The following is a 21,557-nucleotide window of genomic DNA, read 5'->3' as shown; positions in this document are numbered from 1 at the left end:
TAACTCAGCAAGCAGGAGGATGGATACGCATCGCTCAGGGCTGGCTGGACCGAGCTGGTGTAAATCCCCTGCCACGTACCTGTACACAGGGTCGTGCATCACCACCATCTTACTCTCGTCCCAGGTCCACTCCTTTCTCTGTAAGCAGAAGGCAGAAGCAAAATTACCGTGAGTCAAGTCAAAACGAAACTCCACCAGCTGATGGGCAGGAACCCTGGGAAACGGTGCGTTTGTCCCGAGCCAAATCCAGGCTACAATTTGACTGTATGAACAATGGCTGTTTCATCGGTATCTTGGATAAAAATAGATTTCTTTGATCGTTTATCGTATCTGGTCATTGGATCACAGCCTTCAGGGCTGAAAATGGTCCCTAAGATTAATCTATAGCATCAAATATGCAGAAGAGTAACACTTCCTGGGGAAGAAGGCTCTGAGTGTAGGTCTGGCTCCAGCCGTGGGCTCGGCTGCGTGGGAAGCACAGCCTGGGCAACGAGCCGAGGGGTGCTCAGCCCAGGCAGTGTGGAAAAAGCTGTATTAACACGAAAAAGAAACGGTATTTCTCAAAAGCTTGACATTTTTTGATAGAAAAAAAAATTCTCTTCCCACAGTGTAATTTCCCCACTTTTTTTTCAGCAAGGTCTTGTTATTAGTTTGATGAAAAATGCAGTGTTTTCTTGTGAAAATGGTGGTTTGTAAGAAAAGGTCAGTTTTGGTTAGAATTGTGACCATCCTGAGCAGCAGCAACACCCAGACACGGTCAAAGCCAACATCCCAGGCGCTCTGGCCCCAAGCGCCGCGGCAGGGCTGGAGAGTCTCACCTTCTGCTTCTTGCGCAGAATCACCTTCACCCCGTCCACGGACACAATGATGCTCACTTTCTTCTTCTTAATGTTCTTGGCTTTGAATTCATACTGATGGGAAGAAAAACCCAGGTTAGAAGGGAGGTAGATTGGGGGGCACCTGGGACAGTGTGCGGTATTCATCAGTGTTTTACATCAAAACATCCATTTTGTGTTTAATCCCAACTGCTGAGGGAACAGGGAATTTGTTTTATCCTGCTAGAAAAATCCATATTGGGAAGGACCTGCTGCTGTAGCTGGGATGCCAGGCAGGTTCCTGGCTTTGCCAGGAGTGTCCCTTGGGAGAGGACAAGCAGAGCTCGATCCTCCGGACTATATCTAGAGACTGTTAATTCAGATCCGGGAAGAACTTTCCTGATGTGTTGGCCATGCCTCGTCTGGCAGGACCCCGCACCAGAGGCTTGATGGGGGGACGGTGCCCCGCAGCAAACCCCAAGCAGTGATTTATGGCACCTCCAGTGCCCTTGTACGTCCGCGCCGCAGTGCACAGGGAATACAAAATCACTTACGAATTGCGGGGAGGGCCAGATGGGTGGCAGTAACGCAATTATACCTCAGGCATTTACATAATCACATTAACCTCGGTGGGCTCGGTATCTCTGGAGAGAACAGCTCCTCACCTGCAGGTGTCTGCAGGCTGAACTCGCCTCCGTTTGTGTTAAAAATTCAACTGCTGGCTTTTACGTGTCGCTTTTGCTGACAGCTCGAGTCGTAGCAGAGCCCTTCCACTGGGGAGACCTGTATTTACAGCGCCGATCCTCACCGGCCCTGTGTTAGGCACTTTTCAGCTTCCAAATACAGCATTTTGATACTCCATGTTTTTCACAGTTCCTACCCGAAATCCAGCTCTCCTGGGCCAGATCCTCCATTTACCTAAACCAGCACATCCGCTACTGTCAGTGCAGCTACAATAACAGCCACTAAGATCTATTAAAAAATAAATCCTTTGGATGAACTCGACGTACCGGTATCATAGCTGGAAAGGTTACAAATCCCCTGTTCTAATAGTCTAAAAATGTAAACTGTGCTGTACGAGAGCTGGGACTTGGCAAGGGGACATCCGGGGACACCACTGCTGGCTGGCTCTGCCAGGGACAGCGGCTGCGCCGGCTCTGCCCTCGCTCCCAGACGGCTCTCGGCTCTCTCTGGGCGTCATTGGATACGGTCTCAACCCCGAACCAGGCTGTAGCCATGCTCTGGCCACATCTTCCATCCTTCTGTCAAACTGGAAGCAGCTTGCAAGCTTTTCCAGCTTTCCGCCTCGCAGGCAAGCACTGGGGCACGGAGCCTGCCCAGGGAGCGCTGGGCCAGCCCGACCGGCTCCCAGGAACCGGAGGTGCCTCCGTTCCATCGCTGCCTCCCGGGACGCCTCTGCCATTTCCTTCTGGAGAACCAACGCCAGCTGCATGATTCGCAGACGTGGAGGACAGGGCGATGGCAAGTGGTGGAGTGCAGCCTGAAGCCTACCTCCGCCGCGTAATTAGACACCTAATTAGCAGTCTTATCTCTTTATACAGTCAGCGGAGCTGCAGGTAGCAACTGAGATGTGAAGGGAGTCCAGCACCTTCAGGAGCCCGGAGTCAAAGGGCTCGGCGCGTGGCACCCAAGCACTGCAGAGAAGATATGCATCTTTCCAGCTCCTCAGCACCCATTGTGAGCCACGCCAGCCTCACAGGCAGAGAATTGGGTGGCTTTCATGTTTATCAGGCTTTTGATGCTGCTCATTGAATTCTTAGCACTCTGCGAGGTTTATGATATCAGACAGACCCCGGATTAAACCATAGCCTTTTGATCTCCCCATGAATTATTGCTCTGAGACAAGCTCTTTAAAAATCTATCTATAGCACCATTGCGTGTGAAGCCGGAGCTAAATTTGCTATACACGTTTTTTATTTATAGGGAGGAGCGAGTGAAACGCCGGGTGAGGTGGTGAGTGCCTCCTCCGGACCGCGGCGGGCCGGGGGACGCGGGGAGGTGCACACACCTGCGGGGCTGAGGACAAGCAGCCGGGCTCGCCGGCCTCAGCACCCGAGAGGGCTTCTGCCCCCCTCTGCCTGAGCAGCCCCCCGGTGCCCAGCACCCCCAGCCCAGTCCCACCGGGTGCTCCCAGCACCGCTGGGCTGGAGCTTCCCCCTCCCCTCCGCTCAGCTCCGCCAAACTGTTTCTCCTTGTCTGCTTGCATGAATGTCAATAAAACCGGGATAGATTGTTCTGCCGGCTAAAGAGCTATTTATCTTTCTTTATCCACAAATGGCTGGGAAAATACTAGCCGAGCTTTCCAAGAAAGCGAGAGCAATACACTGTATTTTCCCCTTGTAGCAACAGGGGTGCAATTACATTCAAACAAGGCTCTTTACTCAAAGGCTTTAAGCAAAGTCCAAGCCTGGATTTTGCAGAGATGCTTTTTCTTTCTCTCGTGGACAGAAAGGAACAATCGGGAGCCGCGGCAGCGCATCTCCGGGCGCTACCGGGAGTGACGGCGAGTCTCTGCAAACCCGGGAACTCCAGCCAGCGACCACACTGTGCTGCCCCAGCCTGAAAACAGTTGAAACTCATTGGGCCCCAAAATCCTTTCTAAAGGGTGAAAACCCTCAAGCAACAGGAGCTGTAGGATGGCCGGGCTCCAACCGGCTGCTGGGCACGCGGAGCAGTAACGCCAGCTGGGTGAGAGCACCCAGCTCCCGAGAGCAGGGCTGGGCGAAAGCCCCGCGAGCCCACGCTGCACCAGCTTGGACTGGGCTCTCTCTCCATCTCTAGACATAAGAGGCAGATGGGATACAGCTTCAGTCATTTAATTGCTTCCTATCAAGCAGGAATCAGTATTTTAATTAACTGTGATTTATAGAAGGACAAAAAAGCACATGAAAAAATGCACTCTAAGACAGCAGACTTTATCTTCTATAAAAATATTCATGCTTAAACCAACACACATCTGAGTACGAGGCTCCTGGCTAACCCGGCGCTGTTGGCACAGGGCAAAGTCTAATCACTGATTTTTTCTTTCTTACTGTGGAATTGATATGATTTTTTTACCCAAATTTGTCGAGGTTACCAACAAATCCAAACCCACACAGCAGCGTTCATCTTCTCTGCTGCCTTCCGAGATTCAATTGTTATTCTCCTGCTGCTTGTGCCATCCGAAGGGGCAAAGCTTTCTGCGTGTTAAAGGATCTGGAGTTGCCCTACACGGGGTGATTCAGCAGGCAAGCCTGGCACCTTTCTTAACTACGGAGGCAAGATGGGATGTTTTATAAAAAAAAGCAGGTCAGAAAAGGGCAATGCGTCTCATTGAATTTAGCAGCGTCATTAATTCTGTAACTGATGTGTCTGACCTGGAACACTTTCCATTTCTGCTTTTAAATCCCTGTGTTCAAATCCTTGCCTTTCCTGCGGCCCCACACACTGGTGGTATGTAACATTAACTCACCCGAGAGCTAAAGACTGTATGACTAGAAATGTTAATGGCGCCGCGTAATGCATATTTCATCTGCTAATTCCACCCAAGCAGATATAAATTACACATGCAGTTACCAGCTTCCATCTGCTGATGAAAGAGATGGGCTAATGCACATTGGAAATCATATGCAGTTTCCAGCACTAAGAACAACTTGCATGAATAGCGTTATTCAAGGAAGCAATTCTTAATGTGATTAATTACTGAAGGTATGAGGGCCTTCATTATGCAAATGGAAACTGTCATAAAATAGAGAGTTTGCGAGTCTTGGAGGCAGCCTCTGTTTCCAAAAAATGCATCTTCCTCATTAACAAAGAGCAGAAGGGCCAGGCTGGAGCCAGGACACGCTCCCCGCCACGATACGTTCGCTGCTGTGCGGTTGTATTAAGGGAAATCAAGGCAGAGGCTCTCGAGGGTTTGGAAAGAGGAATATCTCAGTGCTCCCAGTCGCTGCTGGGTACGTACTTTGTGTGCCCAAAGGAAGCCGCCACAGGCTTGGGAACGGACGACTGTTCCTGCGGCTGTAAATCCTCCAGCCAGCCCTTAGCCTGCCGTCCTGCCCCAGCCTCCCCTCGCCCTGGCCGCAGCCTGGCAGGCTGCAGGATGTATGTGTCCATAAACAACCCACAACAAAAACCGGCCCCAGCCCCTTCCCAAACCTCGCCCGCCAGCCGGACACAGGGAGCATGGCAATGAGGAGGTGGAAATCTGCTCGGCTCTGTTCCCCCGACAGACCGGCTCTGAGAGCGTCTCCCAGCACGACCCACCGGTCCCCGCTCCCAGTCCCGGGCTGGCGTGTGGCCGCATCCCTCCCACTGCAGCACGCAATCTCTGATGCCATATGGGTGCCGTTTTAGGAATTAAAGCCATGACAAATCCAAGTATTTCCAGTTCAGGAATGTTATTAATTTCAAACCGCACTGACCCGCGCAGCGCGAGGACGCGGCGTTATCTCCACTGCTGTTTGAATTAACCGATGCTCAAAGCGCTGCTGCCTGGAACCGATGCTACAGGAAACTCCTGCGCTCTTCTCCCAGCAAGTGCAGCTCAGCGCGGCGCTGCGTGCCGCCTCGGAGCAGCCAAATGAGCGCTGGCCATTCCCACACCCTTCCGCACCGCGTCGCACCTTCCCGTGCCAGCCCTGCCAGGCAGCGGCATTGCCACCGGTCAGCCCCAGCCGCTCCCGCGCGGCCTCCGGCTGGAAACCGCTGGGTTATGGCCCTTCCTTTGTTCGTCTTGGGAAGCATGTGCCTGTCTGAATCCTCTGAACTCCCAGTGCCCGGCGGCGGGGCACACGCTCCCGGGGACGCGGCGGGGTGAATGCGGCCGGGCATAGTCTGGGGCTGTGCTGCAGTAACTGGGCAACACGGACACAAAAGCGACGCAGGAAGTGGTGGAATCCAGGAGTGCACCTCCTGCCCAGTGGAAAAATGAGAATTTATGATCCTTGGAAACATAAAACTGTTCAGTGGAAAGCAGAAACCGAAGGGGGAGTACAATAGGCAAGGAGAATGCTGGCAACAAACCCAAAGTCTTTTTTTCTCATTTAAATCAGCTCCTTCCCCATCCAAGAAACTCTCTGTAGATACCGCAGCCTGTTCCCCACGCCGTGAGCGAAGGGAGGCCGAGGAGCTACCAAGGCCCTGCCGGGTTTCTGGGAGTCCCTGGAAGGGCAGCAAGGAAATGTGACCACAGCTCACGGCATAGGGTTTATTTATTTATCCCTAGTCCCATGCTGCGGCAGCGGTGCTCGCCGCCTGCGGAGCCAGGCAGGACCCCAAGTTCTCCAACAACACAGGACAGTGTTTGCAGGTTTGTGCTCCAGCCCTGGAGCTGGGGCTGGGGTGCTGGGACGTGGCTTCAGCACCACGGGATAGACTAGCCACAGATGATTTATTGATAGGGTTCCTGCGGCCAGGCTGGAGCTGGTGCCCCATGCGTGGCGGCTCTGAGGATGCTGCTCGGGTGCAGAAGCTGGAGACAACTTGTCACATAGCTGCGAGGAAAGGGTTAACGGGAAAATCCACTCCATGTGCTCAAAATGTCCCCAGCAGACCACTTCTAAAGTAAACTAAATCATCTGCTTCCCAGCACTGGCTTGGTCAGGCAGACGGGTAATTGCTCTTGGAGAGCTGGGAAGTGGAAGCAGAGGTAGTTGTATGGTCAGGCAAGGCGCAGCAGACGGACCCCGGGGTTATGAAGTCCCAGCACGGCTCTAGCTGGAGGACAGCCCTCCTGCTCCAAAGCCTCCCACCAAGCCCAGCTGCCTAGCTGGGACCATCTCTTGGAGACCTGTGCTGACACCTCCAACTCCTCCCACTTTGGCCACTTCACAGTGACCACCTGTGAAGAGCTGTTGATGGTCCTGACCAGTCTCACCTGGAGCCCCCATCCACACCCACTCCCATGGGCATGGGGCTCCATTTAAGCTCAGCTCTGGGCCTTCAACTCCTTCCTGAGCTCCAGTGTTGGTCTCCAGCTCAGCCACAGCCATGGCTGGCCATGGACCTGCTGATCCCAACCTAAAGACTGACTTCCCAGCTTGGCCTCAGATCTGTCCCAACAGCACAGACCTGCCTGATCATCTGGACTCTTGGTTGAACCTGGCTACTACCCAAGGTCTGCTCTGCTCATCTCATCTCGCTCAGGTATGACGGGATGGGGCCCTGGCCCTGCCAGCCATGCTATCGTGGTTGGCTCCCAGCTCCTCCTTGCTGGGGGAGCAAAGTCACCCCTGCTGCTCCCTGACCCAGGGTTGTGTGTGGCCCCTGGCAGCTGCCAGGGTGCAGGGGGTGCAGAAGCACCTCAACAACAAGGGGCCTGTTTGCCAAACCCTTCACTAATGCCCAACTCGGTGGTCTGCCCCTCACTGCAACTAGAGCTGAGCAGTGCTGTGGGTTGAGGGGGGGATGAAAGGCAATGGAGGAAATTGCAAAAACCTGAATCAATAAGGTTTATTTGCGAAATTATTTGCGTTTCTGGAGTCTCCCATTTGGCATTGTCAGCACTGTTTTAACTGGTCTAATCTGCAGGTCCTCTTGGACCTGTGCCCCACAACCCCTCCGCTGGCACGAGGGCTCCTCAGCTGACTCCCAGCTCAGCTCATGGCCGCAGCTCCATGAGTGGCTTCTTGGAAGTTGCTGGTAACTGGGAAAGGCCACGCGGGCTCAGCCCACTTCTCCTTGTGCTGCCTCTGGCTGTGTTCCAGCTTGCTGCAGAGATGCAGGTGTTTTCTGTCTCTCTTTGGGATGCTCTTTAGAGGACAGAGGCTCTGGAAGAGGTGACTCCAGGAATGCTGGGCATGCCGGGCCTGGCTGCCTCCTGCTAACTCCTGTTTTGGCTTTGGAGAGGCTCTGGGGTGATACGTGTGGGTGAAGCCACAACAGTGCTTGGGGTCTAAGGGGAAAAAATAGTCCTTTAGGAAGCAGTACCAGTGGAGCAAAGAGTGGTCTGAGTTACACCCACGGGGCAGAGCAGAGCTGCTGGGGAGACCAGCACTGGCAGTGGCTCTTTAATTAGTCTCTTCCACCTCTGAAAACACGCAGACTGTTCTGGAACAAAGCTTCTTTGCCTGCTTTTAAAAAAGGGTGGCATAAAAGCAGCCTTTTTGTTGCCTCCTCCCCGTTAGAGACACCGCGATGCGGCTGAGCTCCAGCCCCAGAGGCACAAGTGGTCCAGCACAAGGTGACATCATCTGCCCTTCGGTGCCACTCTGACAAAAGCACCATTGTGTGACTGTCACTTCCAGGAACCCCCGCTGTCCCCAGGTTTAATAAGGAGCTTTCCCACACGCTGCCCTTCAGTCCCTGTCTCTCCAGGGCAGGCCAACCCCAGCTCACAGGGAATCTGGGTTTTATTTTCCTCCCTACCTCTATTCACTTTGCAGGAGAAAACAAATTACCTTTTCTGTCTGCAGTGCTTTGGATGATTAATTAGTTTCTGTAATGAAGTAGTGTCTTGGGACCCCACCCCAGAAGAGCCTCATGTACCAAGCTCTGGAACATGAAAATGGTCCCTACCTCGAAGAGCTGCTAGGTTACTGCAGATAAAAAGTGCTCATTTCATTAGAAGCAGGTCAGATTCACCTGAAATAACCCTTAGGAGTGAAACTGCAATTATACACTGCGATCCCTTCAAGTAATTCTGTATTTCCCTATAAACATCAGTGGCAAGAGGCCCTGCAGAGAAGGTCCTGTTTTTGTACACATGATGTTTCATATCCCAGTTGCCCTCCAGGCTGGTATGCAGGACAAGAGGCAAGTTAGGAGATTGAATTTTTCTAAACCTTGTTCATCAATGTTCAAAGAACAAAGCTCAGAAGAGCAGGAGCCAGGACTCTGCGGCAGGCTCAGAGCTCCATGAAAAAGCCTCAGACCCCCTACGTGGCTGTGGGAAGGTAACGGAGTATTTTATGTGTCGGTTTCTCATCCACAAAGCAAGGATGTTCATTTTCTACTCCATTCACTCAGTTGTTCTGGTTACAGCCAGGCCCCTGCTAAGTGACAGCTACCCAGCACCCAGCCAGCATGGCCAGGCCACCCGAAACTGCTCGGATAGACACGAACAGGGAGCAGCTGAGGATTTCTGCTGCTCATTCCAAAATCCCTATTGTACATTCAGTCCCTTCCCACCCTCCCCGTGAGCCCGACAGGCTGCTAAGGCAGCGGCACATCGGCGAGCCATGTGAGCCTGGCAGCGCCGGAGATGCTCCTTGCTCGAGTCTCGGTGCTGCGGCTGAGCTGTGCGGAGAGGAGCCGATGCCCTCACGGAAGCAGGAGGGGCAGATGGGATGGGGTGATGGACAGGATGGCTTTGCTCTCTGGGAGCTGCTGTTTATTGCTTGTTTAGAGAGAGGGTAAAAATCAAAAGCCAATTTTTAGTTCTGCTGTGGTTCTTTGCGGGAGAGTTTGTGACAGCTGTTCTCCAGGGAGCAGAGCACCCATTCAGGTTGTGAGCAGTTGATGGCCACGGGAGCTGGGCAGGACCCATGGCGGTGCAGGTGGAGGGAGCTGCAGTGCATGGGGTGGGGTTCCAGGGGTGCAGAAGGCAGAGGAGAGAAGGCCCATGTGCCCAAACCAGTAACTAAGTCAACCCAGCCCCTGCTCGTGAGAGGGGCAGGGGTGACTTGCCATGGTTCTCCATTTCCAGCACTCGTGCTGCTCTGCAGCTGGGAGAAACCGTGTGGCTGCAGCCTCCTCCTTAAAGCCTCTGACTTCAGGATGCAGAGGAGAGTGATGTCCACCCAGGGCGGATACTTATCCAGAGGAGGAGGAATCCTGGAATTGCTTTTAGAGAACAATCTGGAGAACCTACATCTGCATGACTAACACCTGCTTTTGGTAAATGCTGCAGGGAGGGACCATCTTCTGGCTTCTAACTTGCTATCACACCCCATATGCATCCTTGGGTGCTGTCCTACAGCTCTGTCTTCTGGTTTCTCCTACCCACCTACTTGAGAAATTAGCATTTTCTCTGCTACAGCAGAGGTGGGAAGCTGGACTTGGCACCTCTATCTTTGAGCAAGCAGAATTCAAGCTAGAATGATGACTTGATCTCCATTTGCATTCAGAAATGGCACTTGATCGCAAACTAGAGCAGAATGAAGACGGGAGGGATGCTGAGTGGCTGAGGGAGCTGCTACATGTGGGCCAGGTTTCGTGCCTCGTTTGCTGGGTGCAGCCAGGCTTCCTTCTCTTCCATGGCAGAGAGCTCTTTGCTAGCTCAAGCCCTGGGTGTAGCTGAACCCTTTCAGTGCCAGCGACTTTCATGAACAGCCTTGCTATGTACTGGTTTGCAACAGCCAGGGACTGAAATAATCTGCTTTATTCCCAGGCAAGGAGACTTTTCTGTGCAGCTGTTAATTCTATCGATCTCCAACTGTTCCACTGTCTTTTGAAATCTGCCCAAGAGCTCTTGTATCATGCACGTTTCTGGAATATGGCAAAAGCAGAGTCAGAAGGGAGCCCACCTCTCTCCTGCCAGGCTGCCCCTGGGCAGATGTTCATCCCACACAGGTATTACCCAGATGTGAAGACCTGAGCAGAGCCAGGCACAGCACGGCTGGCATGCTGCTTCTCACTAAGTGCTCCTTGGTTAGAAATTATTGAAGGCTAATAAAATAACCCTTCTCTGTGGCAATCCTTAAATCTAAAGGGAGGTCTCTGGGTTTTCCTTAAATTGTCCATAAAATCTTACTCAAAGTTGGAAATGAGACTGTTACTGTAAGAGAAAATTCAACACTATTTGTGTCATTTCCAAAACCGCAGAATATTAAGCAGTTCAAGGACTCTGTTAGCCTCAGGGGAGCTACAGAGGTTAGTGAATCACGATGAGAGAAACAGCCTGAGTTCAGATAGTGGGAATTCTGGATACAGAGGGTTTTACAGTATTGGTATTTTTGTCACAGGGGTCTTGTCATCAAAACTGTACCAGAGCATCAGAGCCGAGTGCCAAGGCAGAGGCAAGCAGCCTGGGCTGGGCTTTCAGGCTCTTGGACAAGGGGCAACTGGATGATTTGTTTTGCAGCTGTGGTGCTGGGCAGTGTATGTGCCCAGGTCTCTGGAAGGGGAACACCAGGCTCCTCAGCTGGGTAAACAGCTACTTCATAGATGGGTAAGTAAAGATGAAAGACTTGTTACAGACAGCCACAAAAGCAGCTAAAAAGAGTGGGAACTCACCTGGGTGTGCCCTGTTCACACTGCAACTATAGCTATGATGTGCTGTAGTTCCCCTGCTCAGCAGTTCCCAGCAGCCACCCTTGGTGCTGATGCTCTTTTCCACTTTCCTACTGCCTGCTCTGCTCCCCAGTGCCATTCCTGGTGTCCCTGGGCTGGCAGTGGTGTCAGCAGCCAGGTGTGGAGCTGTGGACATTAACGTGTCCTGCTCTGACTGCCTACAGGTCAATGATTACCCACAAACAGTGTTCCTGCCCTTGGCTTGGACGCAAGGAAGCGAGACCGGTGGGAGACCGACATTGCCCTGGGGGGCAACAACGGGAAAAGAAGCCAATGTGCCTGGGCTGGAGGGTTGGGCCTCATAATCATTAATGGCAGGAGCACAGGCTGCAGCAGGACTGAACTGGTCCACGATGGCTTGGGATCACTGAACCTTAGTGTTCTGTGAAGCGTGTGTGGCTCTGCAGCAGGTACTCATGGCAGACACCAGCACTGGGGCCAGTTCTACCACAGGACCCATGTGCCTGAGGAGCAGCTGTGTCCCTTACCCTCCTGGAGCCAGCTGTCCTGGCATCGCACTGCATCTACTCTCAACATGACTCACTGCTCTTCTTCCTGTGACAAAAATAATTTGTTTTTAGAAAGAAAACCCTGGAGCTCAGAGGGTTTGGTGGGATTCCTGGGGGCACGCTGCACCTGGTGTGCAGGCAGTGGGGTGATTCGGAGCCTGGCTGGCGATGCTCTCTGCAATGCAAGGGACCATATCTCCCCCCAGCAGACCCACTGTGTGGCAGTATCCTGGCAGCAGAGTGACAGAAGGATGGAGAAAGGGGGAAGTGACTCAGGTGTCCTGAAAACAGTCAGGTGGTTGCCAATTAGTCCAAATAACCCATCTGTCCTAGCAAAAAGCCATTTAAGAGAATGTCTAATCACTGCTACAGGAAAGAAAGAAAACCATTCTGTAACGCCTTTGAAAAATCCCTGCTCCCTCATCAAAGTACCCTTCCCTCCAGGGACCTGTTCAAGATTTTTATTCTGTAGATTTATCATAGAGCTATTTGGTCAAAACATGAAGTGGCTTGTCAAAGCATTATGTTAAGTAGCACCAATTCTGTTTGCCTTCAGGCCCCATTTAGTACAGAGCAAAAGCAGAATGAAGAAAGCAAGTGTAGAACCAAGCTATTGTTAGCAAATCTCATTTTACTAGGCAGAATTTTGCTTTGTGGTCATGGTCCCTCAGAGTCTCCTGATCCATAAAGTACAAAAGACCCTTGCATTGGACAAAATCAAGACAGCATCTACAAAGGCATGTGCTGTTTTGGCACTGGGTCTAGCCTTCCTCTTGTGTCCCGTGCAGACACTCTTAACTTAAGAACCAGAAAGTCTGAGGCCAAAGCATGAGGTTACAACCATAGCTACAAGCTGATTTTTTTTTTTTAATTTTTCCCTGCATGTAGATAGCTTCACCCATGGGACAAGTTTAGATGTTTGTATTTTCATGGACCTTTCTGTTTTGTTCCTGTTCCTGAAATACGTCAACCTGCTCTAACGGCAGTCGAGGTGCGCGCTCGTATTAGCGGCACAAGGAGGGTCTCTGCCCCACCAGCGTAGCAAAGGTGCTCCACACCATGGCAAGCCCAGCCTCTGTGCCCTTGCCCATGCAGTTGTCACTTGGATTAAGGCACCTCCTTGTTAACGAGCTAATCCAATGTGCTCGCTACTGCTCTGGTTGCCATCTCAATTATGTTTTTTCAGACACCAATAAAGAAGCGGCTTTGAGTCGTGGCTGATTGTTCTGCACCAGAATGTAATTTGAAAGCCATTATATTTCATCTCTGTAATACTCTACAACCAGTAACATAATTGTTGAAAAAGCTGCTTTATTTCAAACCAGATAAAAGCTTTGCAGCGATCTCAGACACTGATATTTTAGCTAGTGAAATAAAATGCTTCAGCAATATAATGATAATACTGTTAAAGCCACTTTATTTTACAATTAAAAGGTACCTGCCTTATTGCCAAGATTTAGCATCGGACAAAAAGCTCTGTCTTGTTCTATTTAACACCAGTGTTTTAATTTAGCTTTTATCTGTTTAACTGCTGCTTTTATTAGCCTTCAGCTAAACTCCAATCCATCATGACTCTTATGCAAAACAATACTAATATGCCTCACTAGTTCCGCCCCCTCGTTGGAGAAGCCATCCAGTTTTCTGTACTGAGGAAGGCATTAAAAGGTCGCTGTTGCTTGGAGATGACACATTTCCCTGACTGATCCCTCCATCCATCTGTTATCAATCATACACAGCACACGTCCTGAACAGGGTATAAGAGCTGAAGCATCTATAATCAACAGTAACTTGTCAAAAATTAGGTCATAGCACGTGGCTACTGAAAAAGCTCTAAGGTGTCTTCTGTTACAGTGGCTTGTATTTACACCTAGACCAGTCCCCACTCATTCCAGCTCAGAAGTGAAGTGGCAGAAGGGTCCCAAGGTGGTTTAGGGTTGGAGAGGAGCAGGGTGGAAACCTGCAAGAGATTGTAAGACAGCGGGGCGGCTCTATGGCACAGTGAGACATCCCCAAGCAGTGGGCAAAAGGCTGGATTCTCATGGAATCTGAGGTGTTTATTCTTCTCCTCCCACTCAAGACATACAAGCAGCAGTAGTCAGTTCTCCACCATAGCCACACAATGCTGCCTAGAAACACTGTGCATGATGCCACTGCAAAAACATCTCGTTAAGAGCCTCCTCCCTTTGCGTGATGATAATACAAAGAGCAGAAACTGGACCAAACAAGCCTAGGTTAGTCTGAGACATGGCAGACTCAATTCTTCCAGAAAATCAGCTTCCACATTTTTAAAGCCCTTTCTTCAGTTTATGAAAATTAAATTTTCTGTAAGGCTAGTAAAGCAGCATATGCATGAAGCACACCTGAGCCTGCCAAGGCAACCATGGACTTGAGAACATATGTAGAGAGACCTAAGGAGGTGCACCTGCATCACCCACCCCTCCCTTGGGCTTCCATGGCAAGGGACCTCTAGGAGATACAGTCCCACCTGGCATTTTGGCTAATTAGGGCTGCAGGGCTGTCATCTCCTAATGTGTCGTGGCTTCCCCTCCCAAGGGCATCTCTGTCAGATCTGTTATCTTCTTACAGACCAGCAAACTGACTGTGGGAACCAAGCTTGCGGGCCGTTTGTGGTGTGGAACGGTAGAACGCTTTTCAGTAGAGCAGGGCATTGAACAGTAGTAGTTTCAGTGCTGCCTGCCCTTGTCAGACCCACTCACTAGTCCTCTGGTGTGGGAGAGGGCAAAGAATCTGCTCAGGGGCCTGGGTAGTGAAGCTCCAGAGAATGAGCAATAGGAAGGGATGCAAAACCCACTGTATCATGAAAACGGGCAAACCTGTGTGTGTGGGCACACCAGAGACCCCTGCAGAGCTGCTGCCTAGATGCTAATTAGAGCGTTCAGATCTAAGGATCTTTGTCTCCACACCCGGATCTCCTTCTCTTGGGCAGGAGGAGGTAAGAGGCTCCCTGGCATGGCTCAGGGACGACCCTTGGAGCACATGGCAGGATTCCTCTGCCTCCCAGGAAGCCCAGCCTGATCCCCATCCCTGTGCAGAAGACTCTGCTATAGCTGCAACAAATAGAGGAAAACAAACTAATGAGGCATTAGGGCTAAACTTAGCTGCAATTAACACTTAATTACCATCCTGAAAACACTTGCTCTATTTTGCCAGGGCCTGGAAAGGTAAAACCAATTAGCTTAATCTTGTATGGTAGAAACCTTAGACTGCCTCAGATGCCTGTCATGGATGGGACCCTAGGAGCAACTGGTGTTTCTGAGACCACAGTGCCTGGAGCTGAGCAGTCCTGCAAGTGGGTCAGGTAAGGGGACACATTCTAGCTTGGGGCACTGGTGCTGGGGAAGAGAAGGGCTGTAGGGTAAGGATGCCTTGAGCCAAGTCATCCCCTCTGCTCTGGATGCCCTCGTGCCAATCTCAGCTTTCCTAGCCTGCCTGTCTGGGAGACTGTGCTTCTCTGTGTCTGTAGCTTTGCTGTGTTGACTGGTATCCTGCCTTAGTAAAGCAGATGGCAGGTAACGTCGCAGGCAGAGGTGTGTGGGCTGCTGCAGAGGGAGACAGCAGTACAGAAAGATCCAGTGAGTAGGCAGAGGACACAAAGCCACCCACGATCGCCTTTAAATCTCCTTCCAAGTCACTAGTGCAAATTCCTCTTTTTTTTTTTTTTGTGGTAGACTTGTAGGTTCTGCTGAGGATTGACTATAGTCTGATCCTGTACTGCCTGCGTGAAGCTGCATGAGCCTTTCTTAGGCCTCTGCTTTAGAGAGGAGCCAAAGCTGACACCAGACTTTCTGCAAGACATATCAGAGCAAGTTTGTACGCGCTCATGTGTGCTTGGTGTGGATACCTAAACCACTGCTCTCTCCTGTAGGCTCTAACGTGGATCAGCATAAACGACCCTTGCACTGTTTTTCAGAGAAGCAGGGAAGATATCCTAGAAAGAGATGCTCTCTTGGAGCATACTTTGGGGTAAACACATTGTCCTTTCTGTATGGGGGAGAAAGAGGAAGAGAAATGTATAGTCTCGGGGAAGCTTGTCTCTCTGAAGTCCTCCTCTCATCCTCCCATAAGGTCTGCTGCCTGCTTGTCGGTATAAACATTGATTGGACCCATGACTGCAGCGTGGGACTATCTTCTACAGTACTGTTCCTCATGTGATCTAGGGAATGTCACTAAGTGATGACAGTATTTATTTAAAGGCCTTAGGCAAACTGACATGGCCCAGCTCTCCTGTCTCTAAAGCCTCTAGTAACTGAGACTTGGTTACCAACATGGACCATTTCCCCACCACCACCGTGTTCTATCAGCTATGTCTTTAACTGGCTGAGGCGGTGCTAGCACTCTGGGGTAGACATGAGACACTTGTGGTTTACACTCTTACCATGCAACTGTCACCTGTAAATGAAAGGAAGGTATATGGCATTCTGAGAACTAAAGAAAGGTCCACACCAGTCTGAAGACTGCTGAAATATTTTAAGATGCTAGGATTGTTTTCTTTTACAGCCCAGGGCTGTCATTAGCTGAGTATTTGGACACTCTTCCAAAGAGGCTGAAAGGAAAAGCCCTCCAGGAATTGCAGCAGAACAAACTCCCATCCAACAACAACAGATCCTGGCGTGCAGCTACGAGGTCTATACCAGGGCAAGCGCTCCAACAGTTTGCACTTCCACATTTGAGTCTGTGCTTCAGCTGCAGCAAACCAAATAGCTTCATTATAGTGGGAGAGGCTGCAAAGACTAACCAAGAAACCCAGCAGCTGGGAGCTCAGCTTCTATCTTTTTTTAGTACTGATCACAACTCCAGCTCAGATTAACATGGAGCTGGCAGGAAAACTTAGCTCTGAGCATAAGAACTCAGGAAGAGCTTATAGGCAGAATATATCAGAGGAATCATCTATGCAGCAGTTATCTGGGTGAGCTTCTCTTCTGTGTTAAGACGACTATCTGCTTGGGAGAACTGAAGGAACTGTGTTCTAGAAGAATCTCATCAACAAGTCTATTAAACATCTCTACCTCTGAAGTCTGCCACACAGTGATAAATTAAACTGAGATGGCTGAAGACAGTCACCCTGCCCTCTGCCAGCTGTCCACCTGGTTCCTCTCGTCCTGTAGCAAGAGCAGATAAATTACATCCATATTTGCTCCTGAACCATTGCAATTTACAGCCTGGCATGACTCTGTGTGAGCTGCCGTGTGAAGCCAGCCCAGCTATCAGACTGGGAGCCACTGGGGCGCAGGAGAGGCAGGTTTCGTGCGGCTGTCCCTGCCGCCTCTGCTTCACAAAGTCGCACTGTAGGATTGCAACTTTTACTCATCCTGATTTAAACTGATGTCATGTCACACTTCAACACTACCAGCTGATACGTGGCAGTCGATACGACTTACAGCGTGGCTAGATTGCACCTCCTCCCTAGAATACCATGTGGAGAAAATGTGAAGTGTTGAGGCTCCGCTTAAGAGCGTGGATGCAGCAAGAATGATCAGGGTAAGAGGGAGGCTGAAGTGAGAAACTGATTCTCATGCCAAGGAGAACTCGGGCATTTCTGATATATCTTGCGTCAAGATTTATAAATGTTTCTGCCTCTCTGGCACGCTGGCCTCTGGGGAAAAAGACTTCTCAATTAAATTAAGCCTTAAGAAATGTGGAGGTAACAAAAGAAACACATCAGTCTGGATGCCTGCCTCCTGTTTGTTCATCCTGGTGCTTGGATGGGCACAGCACCACTTGGCTGTTCCCTTACGAAAAGATTAAATAATCCAACATCTGGCTCCTTTCTGAGTGTTAATGCCTGCATAGGTCCAAGCTAGACCTTCCAAACAGACCTGAAATTTCTAGGCTTCGTAGAATCTCATGTGCAAATTCCAGGGAAACTGATTCTGTGCCTTAAAGGTAATTAAATAGAGTGACTTGGAGAATTGCTGGCAGAGGCTGCCAGTGGGGATGACAGGTTTTGACACTTACTCCTACCATGTCCTTGTACAAGTCTCCACTCAAAATAGCAGCGTTTCACTCGGGCTGCTGACTGGCTGTGAAGTGCTGGATGAGGGCAGTGCTGCTCCAGGAAGGTAAGAGCTGACTCTTTCTCCTCTGGTCAACGTCAGCTCTGGGGAATGGACGCAGGACATGTTGTGATGTTAACCCTTCACATAAAGCCATCCATTCCCTGGTCTCCCAGGGCAAGATTTCCCAAGCAACCTCAGGAGCTTCAGGGAAATGTTTTGTGTGTTTTACAAAACTCATCTTCATCCCTAGGCCTGTGCCCATAGGCAAAGCTCTCCTGTTACTGTTTCAGTGTTGTGTGGGCTCCACAACCTCTTTCCTCTTAACTTTGGTGAGAACCTTCACCTGACCAAGGGGAGAACTTGACTATTTAGTTCACTAACAGGCAGGCAGGAGTAGTGTGTCCAGGGAAAGGGTGACCCTGCTGAACTAGGGAGCTCTTTGGGCCCTTGAGAAGGACTTCTGCATCCTTCACATTAGCTGCCACTTGGCTTCTGCAGGAGGAAAAATCTTGTGTTGTACATGAGCTCTCTAGAATGCTGAGAAGGCTCAAATATCTGCAGATGAAGCCACTTCATCAGAAAGCCAGCTCTACCAGAATGCTGCCTCCGAATGCAGGAGCTCGAGCGGGTGCTGGCAGACACCCGGGCCAGGCTGGCCTCGGGCAGCAGGAGGCAGCAGATGCAGCGTGTCGCTTCTCCCCGGGAGGTGGAGGAACACCTGCCTGCACTGGGTGCTTGGAGCTGCTCAACGACCTGGGCTCTCATAAACAGCAACTTGACGTGCCTGTCAGAGCACAGTGTACTTATTCAAGTCGGAAAATAATTTCATCACCTCCCCTGCCAGGGCTAGAGGAGGTAGAAGGGATTATTTTGAACTCTGATGATCATATAATAACATGGCAGCTGTACGCAGCTAATAATCCACTGGGAGGATTAGCAAACTTGAAGTTGTCTAGCTCTGCATAATGGGAAGCTAAGAACAGCAGCTTCCCTGTTCTACCTATTGCATTTGCATTCCCTCCAGTGGAAGCATAGAACATGATGAGACAAGGTTTCCCAGTCTGTTATGAAATGGGGATCTAATGTGTGACTAATGGAGTATTGCTGGCAATTCTACAAGCATCCATTCAGTCAGAATACGGATTTAAGCTTTACTATGAGAGCGCATCTTAAATACCTACTGCAGAAGAGCAGACCACAATTTCAGCAGATTTATGTTAAAACGTGTCATTTGAGACTCTCTGGGAGTAAAGTCCTACAGCCTGTGTGCTCTGCATGTCCTGAAGACTGCGAGCAGACCGCTCTGCTCATGCGTGGAGAATACCACTGAACTCCTCCCGGGTCTCCTGGCATAATTCGCATGGAGCTGGCAAAAGAGCCCAGTAGAAAACACAGGACAGTAAAATGCCAAGGAGAAGACTTAGCAACTGGAGTTGCTACTTTTCTTACCACCCTCTCTCTCCCCCCACACTCTAAGGACAACTTTGAGGGCTAGGTAGCTCAAGGTTTCTTCCCTGGGGCGAGCGCTTTTAATCACGGACTGGAGACCAGAACCAGCAGCAGGAAGGCAGTTTCAGAGCCTGTATCAATTTACTAATGAATAACTAGTGTGACGAGGTCTGTCAGTGCCTGGAAAAATACAGGGCTGTGACTCCTCATCCTCCTCCCAGGTCCCCTTCTGGAGTGGCAGAAGCCGTGAGTAACAGCCTGGCGGCACTTTGGGCTGGCTCCGTCACCGACTGCTCCAGCGATGGCTCACGCTGCCTCCTCCCATGTCACAGGGCGTAGGAAATGTTGTGCTAGGGCTTGTACTGCGTGACTTTTCTCTTCTGCTCCACTAGAGAATTCCAGTGGAACACTGGAGTGCACAAAGGATGAAAGCCTCAGCACTTGGCAGGGCTGCAGGACCTTTCTCGCTCTTGCAGTGCAAACAGGCACTACCACTCACAATAAGATGGTAGCAAAATACTAGTTTCCATCAACAGCTTCTTCCAGTGTTTCCTCCCAGTTGCAACTGGTGCTGCTGAGAGTCCATGGGAAAAACTCTAGTATAGACAAGGCCTCTGCAGGCAAATGAAGGCTACATAAATAACTCCCATCTTTCCTCAGTTCCTAGGTTGTGTACTCTATGCACTAGAGTTCTCTTCAAAGACCTCCCAGTTCATTCTTTATGCTCTAATTAAGGATCAGTGCCAATTAACTATCTTCAATAGAGGAGCATCTTCCGCTCAGCAGCCAGGAAGTGTCTGAATAAGATCCTGCTGTACAATATGCACATGAAAAGGGAAGCCCTCCCTTTCTGGAAAGGGTTTCCAAGATTAAAAACCCAGTATAGGATACAGGATGCCTACTTTAAAAATATTGTGTTATAGGATTAACTGATGGCATTCATGAATGCAGAGTGGTTTCTTACATGCCTCACATAGCACCCAAGCGTGTTATTGCACCGCCAAGACTCTGAGCTAGATACCATCATGGCAACAGCTGGTGAGAAAACAGAACACAACACTTTCTGGAAACTGATATTAAATTACTGTCTGATTTTTCTTGCAAGGGTGTTATCCAGTCAAAGATCAGCAAAAGTGCAGCATGGAATCTGATATTGATTGAGATCAAAAATTACCAACAGTTATGCCAGCATCTAAACTGCCCTGGTAGTCCTCACCTATTGCTTTTGCTTCCTGTAGATGTTCACCTGATCCATAAATAACCAGGCAATTTAGGTTGCTGCTGCACTCTGTTCCAAGCACGAGCCGGGCTAATAGTCTGAGCAGGCAAAGGAAGGGGAATGTCATTTCTGAGCTTGGCTGGAGATGAATACATCAGCTCCCCAGCCAGTTACAGGCTAAGTTTAAAAAGTGCTATTCTAAATGAAAATTAGATGGTTAAACACTGTGGGGGGAAGGGGGGAAATAGGATAATCCCTTCAAAGCTTTAAATGGAAGATTCTCAAACCTGCTTCAGCTGATTTGAGACATACGAACAGCCTCAGAATTAAGACCGCGGCAAAACTTCAGCCAGGCACAACAGCTGCACTGCCTTTTGGGGCAGATAGACTTGAACTGGTTATACAGGAAGCAGACGTAAGCTAGCCACCCTGCTCATCGTGGCTAAATCTGGTGACCGTTCACAGGCTGTTCTGAAGAATAAAAGGCTAGAGGAGGAAGAGCGCAGACTTGATGATGAGAAACAGGAACCGTAAAACTGTATTGGAGGACGAGGGAAAGCAGCAAATTATTCCGTGAGCAGCAGAATCCACAAGGTCTAGTCTGATGGGATTTACATCCATAACATCTGCCAGGCCACCGATATTTCAATATATAATAACATAATATATTTGGAACTGTCAATGAATTCGAGTGCTTTTGTGGAGCAGATTGTGTACATCTCATTTTTCACAGACAAAAAAAACTGAACAAGCTAAATAAATCTCTTATGTTAAAGGAGAATCCCTATGCCTGCTCAGCAGAGACTGGGGTTTTATGTTTGAGTTTCGCTAACTGATCCCTTTGGGTCTACCCTAATATGCCTTGGGAATTTCTGGAGAAGCTTGTTACAATCCTGATTGTGCTGAGATTTGAGGTCCAGACAGGAAGGGGGGTCATGCGGAACAGCACACTGCGACCAAGTCACCCCAGTGAACGTGACCTTTTATTTCATGTGGGGTTCAGCTCTTTTGAACTTACCCGAATCCTCCTCATGGCTGCCACAATCTCCACGCGGCTGTTGGGCCTGGGTACGTCCAAGCTACCGATGTACTGCAAGACACAACAGGGAGATGTCTGTAAAGAATGCACAAGTTAATGGTGTAGGTTTCTTCAAAACAAACCACATCTCTCATTAATTTAGTCCCTGCTTGGTTAGGCTCTTTGGACCGGGACATGATAGGAGGGAGAAGTTCATGGATTTCTAACGTTGGTGTGAATTTCTGACCTCATGCAGATTCTGGATGCACCTTTCCCAGTGCTCTGCAGAGCAGAGTC

General features: G+C 50.0%; 1 protein-coding gene across 1 annotated transcript in view; it reads right to left on the bottom strand.

The window, feature by feature from the left end:
• LOC147527233 (carboxyl-terminal PDZ ligand of neuronal nitric oxide synthase protein-like) overlaps nt 1-21,557 on the bottom strand; it is a 33,113-nt gene that overhangs the window by 7,611 nt on the left and 3,945 nt on the right. The window contains exons 2-4 of the mRNA XM_086625255.1: nt 21,261-21,332; nt 819-911; nt 80-138 (exon numbers count right to left, since the gene is read on the bottom strand). Coding sequence (XP_086481381.1) covers nt 80-138; nt 819-911; nt 21,261-21,332 — 224 coding nt within the window. The remainder of the gene's footprint in view (nt 1-79; nt 139-818; nt 912-21,260; nt 21,333-21,557) is intronic.

Source organism: Tauraco erythrolophus, chromosome 22, assembly GCF_009769465.1.
Source record: "Tauraco erythrolophus isolate bTauEry1 chromosome 22, bTauEry1.pri, whole genome shotgun sequence".
Lineage (NCBI taxonomy): Eukaryota > Metazoa > Chordata > Aves > Musophagiformes > Musophagidae > Tauraco > Tauraco erythrolophus.
The sequence above is the reverse complement of the archived record's forward strand: the minus strand, read 5'-3'. Positions and strand labels throughout refer to the sequence as shown.